This window comes from Kryptolebias marmoratus, linkage group LG14 (genome assembly GCF_001649575.2).
Source record: "Kryptolebias marmoratus isolate JLee-2015 linkage group LG14, ASM164957v2, whole genome shotgun sequence".
NCBI classification, from domain to species: Eukaryota; Metazoa; Chordata; class Actinopteri; order Cyprinodontiformes; family Rivulidae; genus Kryptolebias; species Kryptolebias marmoratus.
The window spans coordinates 1,409,784-1,434,830 of NC_051443.1; the positions used below are offsets into that span (position 1 = coordinate 1,409,784).

General features: G+C 42.4%; 1 protein-coding gene across 2 annotated transcripts in view; it reads left to right on the top strand.

The window, feature by feature from the left end:
- The window catches only part of LOC108244756 (synaptic vesicle glycoprotein 2C), a 152,048-nt gene that overhangs the window by 86,609 nt on the left and 40,392 nt on the right, over window positions 1–25,047 (top strand). For both annotated transcript variants that reach the window (XM_017431198.3, XM_025009351.2), the window contains 4 exons: window positions 7,292–7,425; window positions 8,584–8,673; window positions 8,750–8,860; window positions 8,942–9,030. In XM_017431198.3, coding sequence (XP_017286687.1) covers window positions 7,292–7,425; window positions 8,584–8,673; window positions 8,750–8,860; window positions 8,942–9,030 — 424 coding nt within the window. The remainder of the gene's footprint in view (window positions 1–7,291; window positions 7,426–8,583; window positions 8,674–8,749; window positions 8,861–8,941; window positions 9,031–25,047) is intronic.

Here is a 25,047-nt window from a genome sequence, read left to right on the forward strand (position 1 = left end):
CATTAAACAGAGGAGGAGGTCTCAGATTTCAGCTTTCAAAAACATATAATGGAGCTTTAGGCCTGATCCCCAGTCAGTTTCACTCCAATCAACAGAGTGGCCCATCAGTGAGTCAGACAAACAAGGACCCTAATGAGCCTCCATTGTTAGGAGAGTGAGAACAATCTGCAAACTATCCAGCTTACATCACATCTCAGCTTTAAAAGCTCAACTCCACACTCTCTATTTCTGAATTGAGAAAGCTCCTCGGATGAGAAGCGAAACGTCTTCAGCTACAGAATAGAAGTCCAGTTGTTTTTGTTTTTTAACTTTTTTTTTTAATTCATTCAGGACAAAGTTTTAGAGTAAGATCTTCCTAGACTGTATTCACACTTCATAGTCTGGTGGACGTTGTTGCACCATTTGTTACATTTTCAGCTGGTGTGGTTCACATTCACACTGCACAATCAATCGAGTGAAACCCTTTGAGCAACCTGTTCCTCCCCTTGCCTGTGGTGGCCCTGCACCAAGAAGGACTGAAGGAAATGACACAAAAACCTCTGAAGAAGACACTGAGCACAATTTTCTTCTTCTGGAAAAGTAAACAAAAATTGAGTGGGGTCAAATTTTAGCGGTTTTAGGATTTCTGTTTTGTCTGTGGAGCATGTGCCAAACAAACATTTTTCAAGAATGGGGTCAGCATGAGCAGCACGAGCCATTTCTCCCGCTAGTGGTAGAAACGCATGTTTGTTTTGGTTGTATTTACCCAGAAGGCCTTGTGCCATAGTCCACTTCCTGCTTTCGGAGCGGTCTCCTGTTGGCTTGAATCCACATATGCATTAGTGATGCGGCAGCTCCTTTGAGTGAACTGAATCACTAGAATAAGTTCATAAAATGATTCGTTCAAAAGATTTGTTCACCGAATCCTTTACTTTATTAGTTAGTCAGCTAGTTACCGTATTTTCCGGACTACAAGGCACACCTGAATATTGACATAAGATAAGACCTACAAACATATTTCAAAGATGCAGCGAGAGACCAACATCAACATCCTTCAAACAGAAACGGATCACTCCTTGGCGGCAGTATGTTTTTTCTGTGCATGCGCGAATCAGCAGTTCGTACACTGAACGAATCAATGGGCGGCGGCAGTTTGTTGTTTCTGCGCAGTACTCGAGTAAATCCTGAAATGGTGCAGTGTATAGTAAGGGCACACTGACTTGATAACCAGTAAAACTTGTCTTGTTCTAGTCTTGATGATTCCTCCTGTCTATGTGAAGCTACATCACCATGTGATACATAACATCCAAAAGATATCATTTTACTTGTGCAGGTATTTTTTAGAAACCCCAAGCCTTCAGGAGAGCAAACAAACAGACAGCAGGTGTAGGTGGAGGCTCTGGCAGCACAGATCATATGTGTGCATTCATAATGATCATGAACAGAAAACTGGTTCCAAAATCTGTACACTGATACATAAGTGTGAGTCTGCCAGGACAATTAAAGTGTTAATTTACAAAAAAGTCTCTGTTCCATATTTAGCACCACCAACATTGTGGAGTAGCACAACGCTGTTCTTCACACTGCATATAATATGTGTAATCAATATTTTTGATGTTAATTTCACAATCTTTTACAAAGCAGTAAAAAAACCATAAAATGTTGTCTGATAAAACAAGTCCTGTAATATATGAGGAGTTTGTGTTAAAGGGTAACAAAGCTGTGTGTCAGAGGATCAGAACAAAACAAGCACAGAGAAATCAATCTGCTCCGGAGGAGAATGAGGAAAGAGGAGACGAGGAAGAGATTATGGGAGACAAGTGGGGAGGAGGGGTGGAGAGTGGGTTTGATTTATGTGACCTGTGTCAGGGATAATCGAAAGGTGAAGGGATGCAGCAGAGGGCGTAGGGGAAGCAGAGAGAAAACAAAGGGAGACATTAAAAAAGAGGAGTTCTGTACTATTCTCTGGGTTGGAGCAGATTTAATGAACTCTGTTCCTGGACTCCTGCCATCAGGATATTGTCTCTGCTGTGGAGCGTACTGTGAGAGCATCACTGTAAGGATGTAACGGCAGCATGTTGATTAAGTACCTCTGACAGTGTTCTATCTGGGAGGAAGTAATAACGTCTTTGTAACATGTAAAGAAAAACTTATTCTTCTCTTTTTACCACACTGTGACATAGCCTGGCCAAAGTGGCTAAAGAAGGCCAGCAAACAGATATTTCCCAGTGTAGCAGGTGATTTATTTACAAAAATGTGACCAAAAGAATATTTTCAAAAATACAAAATATTGACTCAAAATTTCAGTTGGCAAAATGAACATATCTGATCTTAAACCAAACAAAATGACCGCCACATGCACACAGCTACCCCTCCTTGTTCTGCCTAATACCTTCAAGCCACTCAGACACACTTAGCTCCAATACTACTGTTTTTTCACACTAAACACAAATAAAAACTAAGGCAAACAAAACCCCTAAAGTTAACTTCATAGTTTACATCAGTTTTCTTTGCCCGTCTTCACCTGGTCCCTCCTGTGACGTCACTTCTCTGAAACCTAAAACTACAGGAAGTTAGGCAGCAGTTCCTCCCTTAGCTCCTGGAAGACAGGTAAGAGGTAAATTCACTAGCAGACAAATGTCAGTTTTAAACACTAAAATGTTATATTAACAAAACTTGTCAAACTTATTTCCATCCAAGATGTTATGTCAAATAATCTGTAACAATGCAAAACATAAACAGACCCGGGAATCCTGAAATCAACAAAAATAGAGACAATATTTTTTCTATCATCTAATATTTCCATAACTTTGCAGTGACACAGACTATAAATCAGAGTTAGCAAATAATCTAATTAGCTCACTAGATGTTCTAAAATAGATAATGGATACAGAGCGACTTTATTAACTACAACAACCTATTTTGTTTATTTGTCTTTATGTTGTCAAGCCATAGTCCTAACTTTTTGCTGAGACTCTTTGTACAGTCATTTGCACAACGACTCTTCCACATTTAGTTCTGTTTCAAGCAGCTCCTGCAGTCTGCAGTCATTGTAGGGGTCTCATTGTCACTCAGTGTGAGTATCCCACTCTGAGACGTCCTCAACGACAGCTTGTGCATAGCCTCTGTACCTTATCAGTGTGAGGAGAAACAAAAACAGTTTGCATTTTGCTACATGTTTGTGCCACGTGGTGCCAGAGAAAGCTTTGCTTCCTGGGTAGTTTATGAAACATTTCGCCCTTAACTCTGAATAATCCGAAGCAATGCTGTTGGGTAGATCTGTGTTATCATGTTATTTTATGTAACACATCACAACATTAATTTTCCAAAGCAAATATGCTTAGTGCACATAATCTTCCACTGAAGAGCTCACACACTTTATTTGGGAGAGGAACTGTGAACGCCTGCAGGAGCTCGTAACTGAGGTCAACTGATCCGACGCCAGTGTTTTAACACACTTTTTCTCCACGATGCAGTGGTGTGTGGGTAATAGGTTCCGCCGCAGTGCTCTCCACATTGACTGGTGGACAAAGGCCAGAGAAGTGTGTGTGTGTGTGTGTGTGTGTGTGGGGGGGGGACANGTTTTTTTTAAATGTGTTAAAGATCTGATACAAAAAAGGTAAAGAAAAATGAAATCAGACAAATTGTAAAAAACAACCCATGGTGAGTTTTACATGTGATGCTTGTAAAACACAGCTGGTTATAAAGTGGGTTACTCTGGGTCTGTTTTCCAGTGAATGCCCTGATTTATAATTCATATCATATAATGACCAAGGACTGTGGTTTGTGTACGTGTGTGTGTGTGTATGTGTGTGTGTTTTAGCAGCGCTCACTTCCTATAGAGTAAGGACATGAATCTTGCTGAGTTCCTAAATCAGTCAGCTATCCCCTCCAGTACATTATAATCCTTCTAATGAGCTTTCTACTTATAGACACCCATCCTTCTAATGAGCTTTCTACTTATAGACACCCACCCACCCCCTACACACACACACACACACACACACACACACACACACATACACACACACACACACACACACACACACACACACACAGACACACACACACACACACTTCTGTATCATTCCTAACATATTTCCTGATGTAGATTATTTGATACTGTCCACATAAACTAAACTCAGGCAGTTTTATTCATAAACAGACAAATGTTTTTGAAGAAAAGTCGTTTGGAGCCAACTGGTTCAGATGGCCACCTGTCTTGAGCCTGGTTCTGTTGGAGGTCACAGCTTGCTGCTCTATGTTCACTGAGATAAACAAATCAAAGTGAACATTTACTGTATTTTAGTTACCTCTTCCAACAACTATTTACCCATTTGTGTTTGTTACCTGCATTGAGAGCACCTGTTAATATTGTATAAGTCGTGCTCCATTTTATTGCATTCCGACTTGAGACTTAACTTGAACTATATTAGAATAAGCAGAACTGATTTAGTTCATAACTAAGGTAAATTGGATTATAATTGAGACAAATTAATCTGAAAGTAATTAGAACTGAACTTGTTTACTTTTTCTTTAAGATGACATTTTCTGTAAAATACCAAAACAAAAAATTTGAACGGAATCAAAATGAATTTACAAACTTAATCAAAACTGAACCAAAGCACATCTTTTTGTCCCATACAGAACCAGTAAATAAGCCTCAGCATCACAGGGGAAAAACCTAACTTACAAGGGATTTAAGTGTTTTTCTTGGTTAAAAAATAAAGACATTGTTTTTGTGACAAATTTATTCTCAGTTGGCATTAGTCTGTATGTATTGGTTCATATTTTGTGTGGTCTTCAACTTGGACTCTTTAACCTCATAGCATCTTTCATGTCAGGTTCCTGCCCTCGGGTCTGGTCCCTGGTGTCATGATCCAAGATATGATCCCGGGTCCAATAACCGTAATAATAATATCACTGGTTGTTCTGCTGCCACACAAGGAACTTTGTTATACCAGAGCTGTGAGAAACGCTTATTATTGAAACAATTTTGTGATTTTAAGAATGCCAACAGGTGTGGTTCTTAATGGGGAAAGATTCTGTTTGGGAAATAGTTCAGTGTGTGTCTGTGTGTGTGTGAAAATAATAATGTCCATCTGCTGAAGCATTGTCTGGATTCTACAGTAACCATCACAAAGTTGACTTTCTTTTAATCACATGAAGGCAGTCACATTACATACAAACAGAACATTTTTAGTATGTTTTAGTATTTTTCCTGTAGTAATATTATGTCTGCCATCTGTAATATAGATATAGAATACAATAAATTACACTCAGTCCACCAGATCACCTAAAACACAAGAACTACAACACAATCAGATGTCGCAAACAAAGTATTCTGGAGCAAAACTGTCAACGAAACACTGAAGAGAAGAACTTCACAATGTTCCACACATCAGCATTGACTGGGCAAAGAGAGAAATCCTAGAGCCAGACATTTATAGCAGATCTGTGTCTTCCTGTCATTAAGGGCAGAAAACAGAATCCATCCATTTATCCATTTTCTTTACCCGCTTCTCCATTCCAGGTCGTGGGGAGCTGGTGCCTATCTCCAGCAGTCACTGTGCGAGAGGCGGGGGACACCTGGACAGGTCGCAAGTCCATCACAGGGACACATATAGACAAACGAGACAAACAACCATTCACACTCTCACTCACACCTAGGAACAATTTTAGAAAAACAGAATAACTTTCTGTCTAATTTATTTTATATATACAGTATATATATATATATATATATATATATATATATATATTCCAAAGTTTGATCATTTCCAATAATTTTAAACTGATTCTGTTTCTCCTTAGGGTGGCGGTGGGGGTTGATTTTGTTTTATTTTATCTGGTTTTCTGGTTTTCTTCTGATCACAGACGACAGAAATGACCTGTGACAAACTACAATAATCTGACAAAAATAACATTTATGTAACAAACCACAATACCACAACAATGGAATGCATTTAATTACTTCTCGGTTAAAGTTGAACTACTAGTACTAATGAACTGGATAACATACATAAATAATGTTTAGATGGGGCATGATGAACCCAGCATGCAGACTCGAGGCGAAGTAGGATTCGAATGAAAACTAATTTATTAACAAAAAGACAACTAGAAAAGCAAGAAGCTGACGTGGCAGCAAAAAACAAGATTACAAAAACTTACAAAACGATGGAAGACATGGAACAAGGTGCATGGGCTTGGCTTGAAAAATACACAAATGCAAAGACGACACACAGCAGAGACGGAGAGGAATGAACCAGTGAGGAATGAATAAAAAGAGACCGGCTTTAAAGAACTGAGGTGAGAGGAAAATGAGCTGCAGCTGGGAACACGACAAGAAACAGGTGAGGTGGGCGGGGCTGGCATAGCTGAGGACAGGTGAATGGTGACACAGGAAAACACAGCAGGCCAAACGACAAGAACTAAACTAAAACACAAGATGAACAAGAGATAACAAAGAATTACAGAAACACTAAACAAAAAACCAAACTCAAAAATACTGAAGTCCATGACAAATACATCACATTTTTAAACTTACAGTGGCATCAAAATGCAAGTAAATAGAAGTTTTGATTTATGAATATTTATTTCAGCTTGCGTGTTTTGAAAATAATTTTAATTTCTTGTACTGTGGCATTGTGTGGTCAACAACTCATCCCTCTTCAAAGGGTTCTGACATGGCATCAGTTCAGAAAGTTTTAGAAAAAAAGTAACTCAGACTCGCTAAAGTTAGAAAAGGTGAACATTCACCATCACACCATCAGACAACAGGATTTAAAAAAAAAAAAAAATGTAACGCCCCACAATCGGTTGTTTTTACCCCTAATAGGAGGGTGTCAAAAAGTCATGAAATGAAAGTCATTTAATTTAGATAAAAGGAAAACCCCTTTTTTCAAAAACCAAACTTCTAAAAATAGATAAATTTGACCAGAACAAAAATAGAATGATTAAAAGTCTTATTGTGAGGTGGTACTTAAATACTTTTAGTTACTTTTATAGTAATAAATGGTGGCAAAAATGTCTTAGGGAAGCAAGAAATAATGATTTTATATATATAGGTTGAATATGTGCAGTGCTTTGACTTAAAGGTTAATTAAAATTAGGCTTTGGCAGAAACATCTGTTTACCTGTCAGTGAGAGACGGAAACCATTCTAAGTATAAATGACTTTTTATGTCTGTTTCATTTCTTTTTTGTTTGTGTGTTTGTTTTTGTACTGTTAGGTTGGATGTGAAATCTTGATGCAGCATCTAATTATCTTGACTGACCTTTGTGCCCATGCATGTGACTGCTCCTGTGTGCAGGCTGGAGTTTCAGCATGGGTTCAGCCTACCAGTTCCACAGCTGGAGAGTGTTTGTGGTGGTGTGTGCGCTGCCTTGTGTGTCTGCAGTCGTAGCGCTCACCTTTATGCCTGAGAGCCCGCGCTTCTACCTGGAGGTAAACCTCAGACAATATTCTTATACTGACATTTTATCTATAGGACTGAGTCAGGGATTTTCTACGTATTTTGTTTGTTTGTTTATGTGTTTATTATTTTATTGTTATCAGTTGTTAAAAGACCAACGCAACAAGTTGGTGCCTCTAAGACACACTGTTTTCAGTAGTTTTTGCAGATTAGTGACCCCTGCCTGACCCCTGCCTGTCTTTACTCTAAAATGCTTTTTTATACCGACCCCTCTCACTGACCTGTTGTCAGTTAACCTAATTTGTTGCAAAATGCAACGATTGAAATGCAATTTTTTTTAAATTATACAGTTTCTTAGTTTAAACATTTGAAATGTTCTCTATGTTCCATTGGAAATAAAACATGGGTTCATGAGATTTTCAAATCTTTGCACTCTGTTCTTTATTTACATTTTACACAACGTCCCATCTGTTTCTGAACTGAGGTTGCAGTAATTCAAATTCAACACAATTCAAACATGAGTATCTGAACAGAATTACATCATGAATCAACAAAAGGCAGCACCTCAAAAATGTCATCTGAGGTGTACATTTTTATTTTATTGTCTCATTCGTTTCCATCAGTGGAGTCCAATCCTGGTCCTGGAATTTTTAGGTGTTTCTCTGCTTTGACACACCTGATTTGAATGAATGATTGATTAGCAGGCTTCTGCTGAAGAGCAGGGAAACAACTCAAACATGCAGGACAGTGGCCCTCCAGGACCAGCAATACTTCAGACTTGGACTGGGACCATCCTGTAGGGATGCTGTACCCACTCAAGCTTCATACAGGTTCCCGTGTGATGTCCAGTATTTTCTTACATGTAGATGATTACGACGCAGGCAGAAGTTAGTTGTTTTTTTTTATCTTAAATCAATAGAAAATGCCTTTTTCTGCAGGAAGAAGTGTCACCCTTAATCTGAGTCACGAATACCTTGCAGGCATTTTATAATTCCACTCTGTTCTTACCTTATTACAACAAAAAAACTCCAAAATATTTTACAACTTTTATCACAATTTTCTGAAAAAGCTACTATGAAATCAGACACTTTAGGCTGTAGCAAGCACCAAAAATACTCTACTGTTAAACTTACAAAGTCTTATAACGTGGAGTGCTTTGGTATTACGTATAACATAAGTATTTCCTACAGACAGGTAAACATGACGAGGCCTGGATGGTGCTCAAGCAAATCCACGACACCAATATGCGAGCTCGAGGAGAGCCTGAGAGAGTCTTCACTGTGAGTATCCTTTGTTTCTTCGTTCTTCCTGCTGCAGCGCCACCAGCAGGTGACAGATCAGTGTCTCCCCCTGCAGGTGAACAGGATAAAAGTCCCCAGGCAGCTGGACGAGCTAGTGGAGATACAGAATGAGTCAGCCAACCCTGTCCTCAAGGTTCTCCTGAAGATCAAGGCTGAGCTCAAAGGAGTAGGATGCTTTTTATCTTTGCTGTTTATTTGTTTCATAATAGGATTTATATCCACTTAACATCATTTTCTTTTCGAATAGATCTGGTTGACTTTTCTGAGATGTTTTAACTGCCCTGTGAAAGACAACACTATGAAACTGGCTGCAGTCTGGTTCACTTTGTCATTTGGGTAAGAAGTTATCTGCATGTGACTTTAGGCACTTTTTCTACATTTTCTCTGTTCTTATTTTATGCTTCCATCATATTTAATGATTCTGTCTCTTGCCCTGGGTGATTCTTAACAGACTCATCACTACTTTGCAGCATAATAACAATTTCTGCAAAGAACTTAGCTCTAAGGTACAGGATGTCTTACTCATAATGAATGATAGGTAATTTAATTTTAGTCCTATTTTTATGTCTCTACTCTTATCCTTTTTTATGTACCTTTTGACCTTTCTTCATTATTTTAACTAGATGATTTCCTGATGTCTGTCCTGTTCATTTGTCGTTTTGCATCTTCAGCATACCCAGATCCAACATAGTTTTATTTGTAATTTAACCTTATATCTAAAAACTAAGAAGCCAACAACACTCCTTAAAGAAATGCATATTGCCTGCAACCTTTCAGGTCAGATTTTTAAACTAGGATGATTTTATGATGAGAATGGATGGACTTATAGCTGTTTTGGTCAAATCATGAAAATTGCCTTTTGCCCGATCTCATGTAATATTGCGAGATCTTGCGTGATGTATTAGTGCTCAGAGAATATGTTGAGGATGACTCTCAGCTCAGAACACATCAGATTTTAGCTTAAGATTTGTAAAAATTGACTGAGGTATAGCCATTTTTGTGCTTGCTAAGATTAATGGCTGTAGTGGCCATCTTGAATTGAATTGACTCCAAAAGTTACTGAGTTGTAGATGTATATATATAACCATTATTTTCTGAGAGTTTCATTAAATCCTCTCTAGTGGTTTTTGAAATATTTCGCTAACAGACAAATAATGTTGATGCTAACAGTTAATGCCAAAGTTACAGGCACAATGTGTAGCCTTCAAAGGATGTGTTGTGAAAGACACTTAGCTACTACCACACCAAACCTTTGCTCAGTATCTATATAAAATTGGCTGTTTTGTGTTTGCTAATGTCAGCTGGCTGTGTCTGCCATCATGTATTTGGTTGAGTACAAAAGGTAAACAACTATAGATATACATTCAGTCATCACTTTCTGAAAGTTTCATTTAAATCTGTCCAGCGTCTTTTTTCCTACCAGACAGACATAGTTGATTACAGTAGTTGATAGACAAATTTTGAAATGAGATCTTGCAACATCAGTCAGTACTCTGAATATAAGTTGTGAATGACTCTCACCAAACCATGGCTCAGTATCTGTAAAACTCATTGAGGTATAACCATTTTTGTGTTGGCTAATATTGATTAGCTGTGGTGATCTTCTTGAATTGGGTCCAAATATGAATGAATTGAAGATGTACATTTAATGATTACTTTGTGAGCATTTCAATAACATCTATTCACTGGTTCATAAGATATTTGGCTAACAGACACTTTTGCTTACACGCAGTGTTCTCAGGAAAAATCATTAATGCTCTTTCACATTTGGGGATGTAAAGTACTGTTTTTTTATTAAAATGACCAAGTGTGTGATGAACACAAACACATTCCCTTTGCTCTCAGTAGCTTTAATGTGAGCAATCACTGGCTGTTTTCTTACCACTTTTATTTTCCTCTGAACAATAAAAGAAAGAGAGAGGGAACACTCACTACCTCGGGATAAAAAGATCCACATTTTCTGCTGCGTTTGCATCTACAAACAAACTGAGTTTTTAATGAGAAAAAAAAGAAACACTTTCCAAATTGGAGATGGTTAAAACACTCTGTGTGAACTGGAAAAATAGATGGAACTACAGTATGTGTCCTAAAAATGCAAACAAATATAAAGCTGTTTTTCAATGTTTCTTTCTGCATCTGTCTCACTTTATGCTGAGCTGTTGCCCTCAAACTTTAATGATGTGCCGTAAAGGTTAAGGTGTGACTGTTGGTGACTCATTGGCGAGTAAAATTTGCAGGAAAATACATGATTTTCAGTTGCAGTCTCACTGATTCTCACTGGTTTATAACCAAGTGACCAACAGGCTGTGTGTGCACATTTTGAGTGGCAAGTATTTGTGTTCAACTTCTAAAACTCTGTTTCTGGTCATATTCAGGATTTTGTTGTCCACCTCTGCCCACATCATACCCACCTTAGCTTGTTTTGTACCCACCTTGGCAGCCTACCCCACATTTATAATTTAATCTCCTGGAGTACACCTTAGAAATTAAGATAGGCAGATTTAGATTAGTTTTTAAATACTGATTATTCATTATCAGAGTGGTTTTCTAGACCTGGACATATTCCTCAGATGTTTTCTGTCAGAGTGTGACGGGGTTCTCTTATGCTTGGACAAACAAAAAAAAAAAATTGACTGCCCAAGGCCAGAGATCACTTCAGTGAAATTTATTTAGATCTTCTTGAGGTGAGCAAAGAAAGCAAGTGCAGAATATACAAGGACGTCCAGGCAGGTTAAAATCAGACAGCAGTACCTTCAATAAAGAGTCCATCACCTTCACTGTGATCTGGCAGGAGTCTAGCCACAGACTTCCTCCCTGTAGTGCAGAGCCCTGCTTTAAAAGCCACAGGCTCCGCCCACAGAAAAGACCAAACAAGCAAACGAAAATAATTAAACAGTTACTTCTAACTTAAATAAACTTTTAACGGAAACAAAATAATGATAATAACAATAATAAAAGAATAAATAAATAAACTTGTAATCAAAAATACAATAATCAATTTAATAGAGAACACTCGGTATATTCCGATGACATCATCAAATGATTCCTGGCGCGCCACACCCGGAAGTAATCCTGCTTGAAACAAGACTGGGAAAATGTTTGAAAATGAAAACAAATTAGGATGGATGCTAACTGAAACAGGAACATCGCGTGTGCACCCACGATGAACCGCATCAGTCCAAGCTGGAACAGAAGGAAGTTAGCGATTGTGTATATTTATGTGTATGTGTGTGGGCGTGCTCGCATGTTGACACGGACTCATAATTAAGTCCCGGCTCGTGACGGCTCCTCCGTCACACCACCCGTCTCCTCTCCAAGGTTGGCGAAATTTGGCAACCTAGAAAGAAAGTCTGCCACTTTATTAAATCTGCCACTCCTATGACAGATTGTAAACTTGTAAGGTTGCAAGGACAAATACCACCTAGTTAGACGATGATTACTGTCCTTCATGGTGTTTATCCAGGTCAGGGCACGATGATCCGTCTCCAAGTCAAATTCTCTGCCCAGCAGATAGTACTTGAGACTTTCCAGGGCCCATTTGATGGCCAGGCCTTCTTTTTCCACCACAGAATACCTCACCTCCCGAGGTAGCAGCTTGCGGCTCAGGTAGAGTATGGGTTGCTCCTCCCCTGGATCTCCTTGAGCCAGAACCGCTCCTAGGCCAACTGTGGATGCGTCTACCTGGACCAGGAATCTCCTACTGAAGTCAGGACTTCGGAGAACAGGAGATGAACATAGATGAGCTTTCAATGTGTTAAAGGATGCTTCACACTCCTTGGTCCACACAACAGGATTCTTCTGGTCTTTAGCTGTCAAACTTGTGAGTGGAGAAGCAAGTGTGGCAAAATGAGGCACAAACCTTCGATACCAACCAGCTAGACCCAGGAATGACCGCACTTCCTTCTTGGTTCGGGGACGAGGGCATTTTTGGATTGCTTCCACTTTATCCATTTGTGGTCGCACCTCTCCTCTCCCCAGCTGGTAGCCCAGATATCTGGTTTCCTGTTTTGCCCAAACACACTTTGAAATGTTAAGGGTCAGTCCTGCTCCTCTAATCTTTTCCAACACTCTTACTAGATGCGAGACATGCTCCTCCCAGCTATTGCTGTAAATGATTACATCATCTAGATAAGCAGCGCTGTAGTCTTCACTTCCTTGCAGTACTTTGTCCATTAGCCGCTGGAAGGTGGCTGGAGCTCCATGCAGGCCGAATGGCATCACAGTAAACTGGAAAAGACCAGAAGGAGTACGAAATGCTGTGTACTGTCTGCTTGAAGGCTCCAACGGAACCTGCCAGTACCCTTTACACAGGTCAAGGGTGGTAATGAACTTGGCTTTTCCAATCCTTTCCAACAGTTCATCCACCCTGGGCATGGGATAGGCATCAAACTCTGAAACTGCATTAAGCTTTCTGAAATCAATGCAAATCCGCAGTGAGCCATCTTTCTTACACACAATGACTACTGGGCTGCACCACTCAGAGTTTGAAGGTTCAATAATACCTGATGTTAGCATGGTCTCGACTTCATCTTGCAGCTGCCCCACTAATTGTTGTGGAACTCTGTATGGCCGCTGACGAATTGGCTGCCTCTCTTTCAGTCGAATTGCATGCTCAATCAGAGTTGTCCGGCCTGGATTAGGAGAAAAGAGAGGAGACAGTCTCTGGAAGATCTGCTGAAGTTGTAACGCTTGGTGTGAAGTCAAGTGACTGAGATTAGGGGTTGACTGTTCAGTCATCACTTCACCGCCAGGAACCTCTTCTTCCTCCTCCACTGGCCTCACCAGGCATGATTTTTCTGGAGCTGGACATGATGGTTCTTTCCACTCCTTCAACAAGTTAACATGGTATGCCTGTGTAGCTTTCTTTTTTTCAGGATGGTAGACTTCATAGGTGGTGGGTCCTAGCTGTCGGCTGATGGTATAGGGCCCTTGCCACTTTGCCAGAAGCTTGCTGGTGGCTGAAGGCAGGAGAAGTAACACCTTCTGTCCAGGACTTAAGACCCTTTGCCGTGCCCGCTGGTCATACCACCTCTTTTGTTTCTGCTGGGCCTGCAGTAGGTTCTTTTCAGCTCCTTCCTGGTACTCAGCAAGCCGATTTCTCATCTGCAAAACATACTGGACCACACCTTTGACTCTGGATGAGGTCTCTGATGCATCCCAGCTTTTCCTCAGCAGGTCTAGTGGTCCCTGAACCTCCCACCCATACAGGAGTTCAAACGGGGAGAACCCAGTTGATGCTTGTGGCACCTCACGATAGGCGAACAGAAGGAAGGGTAACCAGCGGTCCCAATCTCTGCCAGTATCATTCACAAACTTCTGCAGCATCCTCTTCAGCGTCTGGTTGAACCTTTCGACCAGTCCATCAGTCTGCGGATGGTAAGGCGTCGTCCTGATGGCTGAGATCCCAAGCTGTTTATGAAAGAGTTTCAGGAGATTAGAGGTGAAATTAGTCCCCTGGTCTGTCAAAATCTGATCTGGGATTCCAACTCTTGAAAACAACTGGACCAGAGCTCGAACTATTGCAGGAGCAGTAATGGTATGCAGTGGAAAAGCCTCTGGAAATCTGGTGGCATAGTCACATACTACCAGGATGTACTGATGACCACGCCCACTCTTCACTAGGGGTCCAACAATGTCCATTGCAACCTTACGAAAAGGAGTAGAGATGACGGGTAGTGGCTGGAGGAGCGCCCGATCTGACTTCCGAACGGGACGAGTCTTCTGACATGTGGGACAAGAAGCACATAAGGCATTAATGTCATTGTACATTGACGGCCAGTAAAAACGTGAGCTGACACGCATAAATGTTTTGTGACGCCCCAAGTGCCCTGCCCATGGAATGGTGTGTGCTAAATGCATGACAAGTGCCCTACAGCTAGCTGGAACTACCAACCGTTGTTTTTCATTACACGCATACAATACACCATCTTTTAACTCAAACATTTCTCTTCCACTCCACTTAGCATCATCTTTTTCACTCACTCGGTCAAACAAAGTTTGCAAAGACACATCCTGCTTCTGTAAAGTAGCAATATTTTCAGGTACTTTCCACATGTCATCTACTGTTAAATCTGTAGACACATTTCCACTCAGCATTAACTTTTTCTCAAATTTTTTCTGCTTCCTGGATTTTCTAAACTTCTCTGAAACTTCAAACAAACTCTCATCAAAATCAGGTAAGGACTCAACTTGTTCTTTAGCCTGAGAACGAGTAATCACAGGACAAGAAACATTGATAGCTTTGTCCCCCTCAGTTTGCACTTCTCCCAAAAGATGAAACATGACAGGCAAATCTGTACCCAAAATGACATCAAAAGGTAGGTTTTTCACAACACCAACAGTTAGCAAATATGGTTGATCATCAATAATGACAGTCACTTCTGCTTTTGGATAAACATGACAGTCTCCATGCACACACAAAATTTCAGTTTTCTTTTCATAGTTCACACATCCAACAGATACAAGAGTCTCTTTTATAAGTGATGTGGAACTACCACTGTCCATTAATGCAATCACCTGCTGTCCATTCACAGTCACAGTTTTATGAGTTCTAATTTGAAAGTTTTTGATTCCAGCCTGATTTTCAATTCTAGGAGCATAGCAGGAACCAGTAAACTTAGTTTTCTTTATTGGACACACTGAAGCCTTATGGCCCAGCTGTTGGCAATAATAGCAAATCAGTGGCTTACCATGAGATGGGTGATTCACAAAACTGGTGGTACCTTTAACCTCCTGGCTTGGTTCTCTGGCATACCGTTGATGTCCAGCCGGTTGAGCAGGTCGTGGTACAGGGTTGGAGAAACGTGCTGCTCCTCCTCGCCGTGCGTTCATGTACTGTAGAGCCAACTTTGCCGTAGTCAGGCCATCCTCAGGTTCATGTTCCTTCACCCAGGTCCTTACATCAGAGGGTAGAACACTCAGCAGTTGTTCCTGGATGATGAGCTCCCCGATGTCCTCCTTGGAACGCTGGTCCGGACGGATCCATCGTCGATAGAGACCTCTAAGGCGGTGGTAGGTTTCAGTAGGAGTTTCACCAGCCGGGATACTTATCGCTCTAAACTTCTGTCTGTAAGTCTCTGGTGAGATGTCAAACTTTGCTAACAATGCAGTTTTCAAGTCCTTGTAGCAGTGAGCACAGTCCTCATCCATGGCAGCATAGGCCTCCAGCGCTTTCCCAGAAAGGAGTGGAATGAGACGGCACGCCCACTCACTCTCTGGCCACCTCCAGGTCTTGGCAATGCGCTCAAACCGCAGCAGATAGTTTTCAAGGTCTTCTCCTAATTGATAAGGGGGAATCTTTGGATCAGTGGCATAACTTACTGCCTGAGGTTGATGGCTTTGATCACTGTTGTCATCACAATCACCACCATCATCATCACTTTGTTCTGCACCAACTCCTGACTGAAGGTGAGGACGTGGCACTTGCTGTGGTTGCTGAAGGGACATCCTAAGATTCCGCAGTTCATTCAGGAGCCCTTCCTCTCGTTTTTGCTGACCTGCCATAAAATCCTTCATCAAAATGAGAAACTCACTGTCAGGCGTACTTGATCCACTGGGGCCAGATTTTGGTTCACCTTCCTCATCTGATCCATCAGTCGTTGGCATGCTTTCCCATGCTTTATCAGCCACCTGTTCTTCCATCTTTGATTGTGATCGAAGACCAGATCTTTGCCTCACCAGACGGGATCCTCTTCTCCGGCTCGCCATAATCCCACTTCTGACACCATTTGTGACGGGGTTCTCTTATGCTTGGACAAACAAAAAAAAAAATTGACTGCCCAAGGCCAGAGATCACTTCAGTGAAATTTATTTAGATCTTCTTGAGGTGAGCAAAGAAAGCAAGTGCAGAATATACAAGGACGTCCAGGCAGGTTAAAATCAGACAGCAGTACCTTCAATAAAGAGTCCATCACCTTCACTGTGATCTGGCAGGAGTCTAGCCACAGACTTCCTCCCTGTAGTGCAGAGCCCTGCTTTAAAAGCCACAGGCTCCGCCCACAGAAAAGACCAAACAAGCAAACGAAAATAATTAAACAGTTACTTCTAACTTAAATAAACTTTTAACGGAAACAAAATAATGATAATAACAATAATAAAAGAATAAATAAATAAACTTGTAATCAAAAATACAATAATCAATTTAATAGAGAACACTCGGTATATTCCGATGACATCATCAAATGATTCCTGGCGCGCCACACCCGGAAGTAATCCTGCTTGAAACAAGACTGGGAAAATGTTTGAAAATGAAAACAAATTAGGATGGATGCTAACTGAAACAGGAACATCGCGTGTGCACCCACGATGAACCGCATCAGTCCAAGCTGGAACAGAAGGAAGTTAGCGATTGTGTATATTTATGTGTATGTGTGTGGGCGTGCTCGCATGTTGACACGGACTCATAATTAAGTCCCGGCTCGTGACGGCTCCTCCGTCACACCACCCGTCTCCTCTCCAAGGTTGGCGAAATTTGGCAACCTAGAAAGAAAGTCTGCCACTTTATTAAATCTGCCACTCCTATGACAGATTGTAAACTTGTAAGGTTGCAAGGACAAATACCACCTAGTTAGACGATGATTACTGTCCTTCATGGTGTTTATCCAGGTCAGGGCACGATGATCCGTCTCCAAGTCAAATTCTCTGCCCAGCAGATAGTACTTGAGACTTTCCAGGGCCCATTTGATGGCCAGGCCTTCTTTTTCCACCACAGAATACCTCACCTCCCGAGGTAGCAGCTTGCGGCTCAGGTAGAGTATGGGTTGCTCCTCCCCTGGATCTCCTTGAGCCAGAACCGCTCCTAGGCCAACTGTGGATGCGTCTACCTGGACCAGGAATCTCCTACTGAAGTCAGGACTTCGGAGAACAGGAGATGAACATAGATGAGCTTTCAATGTGTTAAAGGATGCTTCACACTCCTTGGTCCACACAACAGGATTCTTCTGGTCTTTAGCTGTCAAACTTGTGAGTGGAGAAGCAAGTGTGGCAAAATGAGGCACAAACCTTCGATACCAACCAGCTAGACCCAGGAATGACCGCACTTCCTTCTTGGTTCGGGGACGAGGGCATTTTTGGATTGCTTCCACTTTATCCATTTGTGGTCGCACCTCTCCTCTCCCCAGCTGGTAGCCCAGATATCTGGTTTCCTGTTTTGCCCAAACACACTTTGAAATGTTAAGGGTCAGTCCTGCTCCTCTAATCTTTTCCAACACTCTTACTAGATGCGAGACATGCTCCTCCCAGCTATTGCTGTAAATGATTACATCATCTAGATAAGCAGCGCTGTAGTCTTCACTTCCTTGCAGTACTTTGTCCATTAGCCGCTGGAAGGTGGCTGGAGCTCCATGCAGGCCGAATGGCATCACAGTAAACTGGAAAAGACCAGAAGGAGTACGAAATGCTGTGTACTGTCTGCTTGAAGGCTCCAACGGAACCTGCCAGTACCCTTTACACAGGTCAAGGGTGGTAATGAACTTGGCTTTTCCAATCCTTTCCAACAGTTCATCCACCCTGGGCATGGGATAGGCATCAAACTCTGAAACTGCATTAAGCTTTCTGAAATCAATGCAAATCCGCAGTGAGCCATCTTTCTTACACACAATGACTACTGGGCTGCACCACTCAGAGTTTGAAGGTTCAATAATACCTGATGTTAGCATGGTCTCGACTTCATCTTGCAGCTGCCCCACTAATTGTTGTGGAACTCTGTATGGCCGCTGACGAATTGGCTGCCTCTCTTTCAGTCGAATTGCATGCTCAATCAGAGTTGTCCGGCCTGGATTAGGAGAAAAGAGAGGAGACAGTCTCTGGAAGATCTGCTGAAGTTGTAACGCTTGGTGTGAAGTCAAGTGACTGAGATTAGGGGTTGACTGTTCAGTCATCACTTCACCGCCAGGAACCTCTTCTTCCTCCTCCACTGGCCTCACCAGGCATGATTTTTCTGGAGCTGGACATGATGGTTCTTTCCACTCCTTCAACAAGTTAACATGGTATGCCTGTGTAGCTTTCTTTTTTTCAGGATGGTAGACTTCATAGGTGGTGGGTCCTAGCTGTCGGCTGATGGTATAGGGCCCTTGCCACTTTGCCAGAAGCTTGCTGGTGGCTGAAGGCAGGAGAAGTAACACCTTCTGTCCAGGACTTAAGACCCTTTGCCGTGCCCGCTGGTCATACCACCTCTTTTGTTTCTGCTGGGCCTGCAGTAGGTTCTTTTCAGCTCCTTCCTGGTACTCAGCAAGCCGATTTCTCATCTGCAAAACATACTGGACCACACCTTTGACTCTGGATGAGGTCTCTGATGCATCCCAGCTTTTCCTCAGCAGGTCTAGTGGTCCCTGAACCTCCCACCCATACAGGAGTTCAAACGGGGAGAACCCAGTTGATGCTTGTGGCACCTCACGATAGGCGAACAGAAGGAAGGGTAACCAGCGGTCCCAATCTCTGCCAGTATCATTCACAAACTTCTGCAGCATCCTCTTCAGCGTCTGGTTGAACCTTTCGACCAGTCCATCAGTCTGCGGATGGTAAGGCGTCGTCCTGATGGCTGAGATCCCAAGCTGTTTATGAAAGAGTTTCAGGAGATTAGAGGTGAAATTAGTCCCCTGGTCTGTCAAAATCTGATCTGGGATTCCAACTCTTGAAAACAACTGGACCAGAGCTCGAACTATTGCAGGAGCAGTAATGGTATGCAGTGGAAAAGCCTCTGGAAATCTGGTGGCATAGTCACATACTACCAGGATGTACTGATGACCACGCCCACTCTTCACTAGGGGTCCAACAATGTCCATTGCAACCTTACGAAAAGGAGTAGAGATGACGGGTAGTGGCTGGAGGAGCGCCCGATCTGACTTCCGAACGGGACGAGTCTTCTGACATGTGGGACAAGAAGCACATAAGGCATTAATGTCATTGTACATTGACGGCCAGTAAAAACGTGAGCTGACACGCATAAATGTTTTGTGACGCCCCAAGTGCCCTGCCCATGGAATGGTGTGTGCTAAATGCATGACAAGTGCCCTACAGCTAGCTGGAACTACCAACCGTTGTTTTTCATTACACGCATACAATACACCATCTTTTAACTCAAACATTTCTCTTCCACTCCACTTAGCATCATCTTTTTCACTCACTCGGTCAAACAAAGTTTGCAAAGACACATCCTGCTTCTGTAAAGTAGCAATATTTTCAGGTACTTTCCACATGTCATCTACTGTTAAATCTGTAGACACATTTCCACTCAGCATTAACTTTTTCTCAAATTTTTTCTGCTTCCTGGATTTTCTAAACTTCTCTGAAACTTCAAACAAACTCTCATCAAAATCAGGTAAGGACTCAACTTGTTCTTTAGCCTGAGAACGAGTAATCACAGGACAAGAAACATTGATAGCTTTGTCCCCCTCAGTTTGCACTTCTCCCAAAAGATGAAACATGACAGGCAAATCTGTACCCAAAATGACATCAAAAGGTAGGTTTTTCACAACACCAACAGTTAGCAAATATGGTTGATCATCAATAATGACAGTCACTTCTGCTTTTGGATAAACATGACAGTCTCCATGCACACACAAAATTTCAGTTTTCTTTTCATAGTTCACACATCCAACAGATACAAGAGTCTCTTTTATAAGTGATGTGGAACTACCACTGTCCATTAATGCAATCACCTGCTGTCCATTCACAGTCACAGTTTTATGAGTTCTAATTTGAAAGTTTTTGATTCCAGCCTGATTTTCAATTCTAGGAGCATAGCAGGAACCAGTAAACTTAGTTTTCTTTATTGGACACACTGAAGCCTTATGGCCCAGCTGTTGGCAATAATAGCAAATCAGTGGCTTACCATGAGATGGGTGATTCACAAAACTGGTGGTACCTTTAACCTCCTGGCTTGGTTCTCTGGCATACCGTTGATGTCCAGCCGGTTGAGCAGGTCGTGGTACAGGGTTGGAGAAACGTGCTGCTCCTCCTCGCCGTGCGTTCATGTACTGTAGAGCCAACTTTGCCGTAGTCAGGCCATCCTCAGGTTCATGTTCCTTCACCCAGGTCCTTACATCAGAGGGTAGAACACTCAGCAGTTGTTCCTGGATGATGAGCTCCCCGATGTCCTCCTTGGAACGCTGGTCCGGACGGATCCATCGTCGATAGAGACCTCTAAGGCGGTGGTAGGTTTCAGTAGGAGTTTCACCAGCCGGGATACTTATCGCTCTAAACTTCTGTCTGTAAGTCTCTGGTGAGATGTCAAACTTTGCTAACAATGCAGTTTTCAAGTCCTTGTAGCAGTGAGCACAGTCCTCATCCATGGCAGCATAGGCCTCCAGCGCTTTCCCAGAAAGGAGTGGAATGAGACGGCACGCCCACTCACTCTCTGGCCACCTCCAGGTCTTGGCAATGCGCTCAAACCGCAGCAGATAGTTTTCAAGGTCTTCTCCTAATTGATAAGGGGGAATCTTTGGATCAGTGGCATAACTTACTGCCTGAGGTTGATGGCTTTGATCACTGTTGTCATCACAATCACCACCATCATCATCACTTTGTTCTGCACCAACTCCTGACTGAAGGTGAGGACGTGGCACTTGCTGTGGTTGCTGAAGGGACATCCTAAGATTCCGCAGTTCATTCAGGAGCCCTTCCTCTCGTTTTTGCTGACCTGCCATAAAATCCTTCATCAAAATGAGAAACTCACTGTCAGGCGTACTTGATCCACTGGGGCCAGATTTTGGTTCACCTTCCTCATCTGATCCATCAGTCGTTGGCATGCTTTCCCATGCTTTATCAGCCACCTGTTCTTCCATCTTTGATTGTGATCGAAGACCAGATCTTTGCCTCACCAGACGGGATCCTCTTCTCCGGCTCGCCATAATCCCACTTCTGACACCATTTGTGACGGGGTTCTCTTATGCTTGGACAAACAAAAAAAAAAATTGACTGCCCAAGGCCAGAGATCACTTCAGTGAAATTTATTTAGATCTTCTTGAGGTGAGCAAAGAAAGCAAGTGCAGAATATACAAGGACGTCCAGGCAGGTTAAAATCAGACAGCAGTACCTTCAATAAAGAGTCCATCACCTTCACTGTGATCTGGCAGGAGTCTAGCCACAGACTTCCTCCCTGTAGTGCAGAGCCCTGCTTTAAAAGCCACAGGCTCCGCCCACAGAAAAGACCAAACAAGCAAACGAAAATAATTAAACAGTTACTTCTAACTTAAATAAACTTTTAACGGAAACAAAATAATGATAATAACAATAATAAAAGAATAAATAAATAAACTTGTAATCAAAAATACAATAATCAATTTAATAGAGAACACTCGGTATATTCCGATGACATCATCAAATGATTCCTGGCGCGCCACACCCGGAAGTAATCCTGCTTGAAACAAGACTGGGAAAATGTTTGAAAATGAAAACAAATTAGGATGGATGCTAACTGAAACAGGAACATCGCGTGTGCACCCACGATGAACCGCATCAGTCCAAGCTGGAACAGAAGGAAGTTAGCGATTGTGTATATTTATGTGTATGTGTGTGGGCGTGCTCGCATGTTGACACGGACTCATAATTAAGTCCCGGCTCGTGACGGCTCCTCCGTCACACAGAGGAGAGCTACATTTTTGGTCTCAAAATACACTCTAGTGCTTGAGACATGTTGAACACGCCCACAAAGACTGTGTGACTTTTTCAAGAGAAAAGTTGTTGCACAAATTTTACAAAGCATGTTCTAAACACAAGTGAAAGGGCTACATGCATCTGCAATGCTCACAGAGAAATGGAGAACCAAGACATTTGTTGCCAGACATTCTGGAGACTCCCTCATGAATGCCATTCACCCACTGATATACTTCTTTTAATAACTGAGATGTAAGTTTTAGGAGTTTGCGGGGGAGGTACTGGACTTGGATGTGTCAAGTTTTGGTGCCTGTGTTAGTCTTCTGCTGTAAGTCTTCTGTGATTCTGTGAGTCCACTTTCAATCAGAGACACCACGGTCGCTTATGGTTCCTCTATGTGTGTCACATGCAAGTCTGAGTCTCCTTCATGCGAGTCTAGATCTGTGTTGGTCCTGTCAGCTGAAGTTCACAGAAACTCCCTTCACTATCATTCTCAAATGAAGACTAACCCACGATACGTGGGTCAAAATCCAAGCCAGAGAAGTTAAAGCCTTCACAAGGCACATCAACTCTGGTGACAACAACATCAAATTCATCAGAGAAGATGCTTACAACAACTATCTGACTTTTGCGACCTGTCTGGTTCACATGGAAAGAGAGGACAGTCTCAGCATTGAAGTCTACAGGAAACCAACCCACACAGATCAGTACCTTCTGTTTGACTCTCACCACCCTCTGGAACACAAACTCTCTGTTATCAGAACTCTACAGCATTGGGCTGAACACGTCCCCACGAAGACAGAAGGGAAGGAAAAGGAACAGAAACACATCAAAAAAGCTCTCCAAACATGTGGGTATCCCAATTGGGGTTTTGTCAAGTCAGCTAGGTGAGCTGTTCGGGCTCTCACCTGTGTAATTTGCAAGTTAACCAGTAGATGGTGTTGTTAAATCCCCTCAGCTGCTGAACATATAGAAGGTGACTTTGAGTTATTATTATGGTGTATAGCTCATTTGCATTTTCTTTAAGTAATTCTTTTGTAAAGTTTTTATGTTTAAATATATTGTTAATTGTTGTCATTTACAGAACTGTTACAACACTGAGTTCTCGCAATACAGTGCACGTTGAGTGAAGCCTGCTAAAGGAGATAAACCATCTCTCACTCATTATTCCCATGTCCTGACCGACACAGCATCTTGTTTCCTGCATACCATCATGAATCAGCACCCAAAAATTCTCTCCGCAACATTTGGTCCTTTGAGCCAGATGCAAAATCCAAGATGCAGTTAGAAGAGTAGGTTTAACTTGATGCCAGACCCAAATATGAGCGACGTCGACCTACCAAGCTTCAGTATTTTGAGGTTGAGTATGTGAGAGACCCATTACCCTGGAGAGCATCACCACCTCATCTCGAGTAGAGTGTGTTCCTCCCCCTAGAGACGTCAGCCTGTAGGCCCAGCTTTCCTCCTTCTCAGCCTTTATTGGGTGGTTTTACTGGGAATACAGCACATCCTAGAACACCTCAGCTAACCCCAGGTCACCCACAAAGGGGGCATCCAACCACAGACACTCAACCTGGATCCCCTGCGTCCTCATACTGGACCTACAACCGAGATGTATCTTCACTCCAGGACATCCGAGCCCATGAGGAAGAGAAGGCAAAGCTGCTACAATCCCAGCAGGTATTTCAGGCCACCCTGGAGGACCTAAGCGAGGCCCAGAATGAGATGAAGGATTTAATTGCAGTAGCTCGCTCATTAAAGGAAAATATGAATCAGCCCTCTAGCTCAACCTCACGTCCGAATGGTTACAGACAGTTTGGCAATACTGCTGTTTCAGCACAATACCACAGCACCCCTCTCCAGCCAGAGAGGAGGAAGACTGGCCTGAACCTGAAGAAGACCTGTCTGGTAGTATGAGTGGTCTCAACATGGCGGTGAAAGATGCCCATAATATTCCACATCTTCAGTATCCTCAGAGCCGAGCGAAGACCCCCCATGAGCCTTCCAGATCTGCTCCACGATCTGATCATCTTAAGTATCCCGCTCATTACAGTCAGACCCTGCCATACTTCCCAGCTCACCCTATGCCTCCAGTTTCTCACTCTGCTCCTGCCCATGTGGACTTAAGACCTCCCCCAGCAGTCACCAGAGCGACATCAGACGTGTGCCTTCATGACCTTCCTACCCAAGCTCCAGAGTCAGAACAGGTTTATAGAGGTCCTAAACCTGTCATATCTAAGTTTAGCCATCCAGACCCCAGTGAGTTTGCCAGACTTCACATTGCCTTGGAGAATCTCCTCCCAGCAGATTCTTTGGAACTCTTAAAGTACCAGATTCTTGTGGATCATCTGAGGTTGGAGGAAGCCCGGCTAATTGTTGTTGCATATCTGAATTCCCTCACCCCCCACACTGATACTATGAGAGCCCTGTATACCAAATTTGGCCAGCCTCATCAGTTGGCTCTAAGAAAAATAGCTGCTGTATTAGACGCACCTGAAGTCAAGCATAGAGATTCTGCAGCTTTCCAGAGGTTTTCCCTGCAGATCCAGTCCTTGGTGGGTTTACTGCAGAGCTTGGGCCCAGAGGGAGAGATTGAACTGAATTGTGGCTCACATGTTGCTCACCTTCTGAGGAAACTTCCTGCAGAACAGAGAGCGGATTTTCGTCGTCACCAGTTTATGCACCCAGGGACTTCACACTCACTGTATGATTTGTCCGAGTGGCCCAACTATTAATCATGGTGTCTAAGTTCTGACAGTC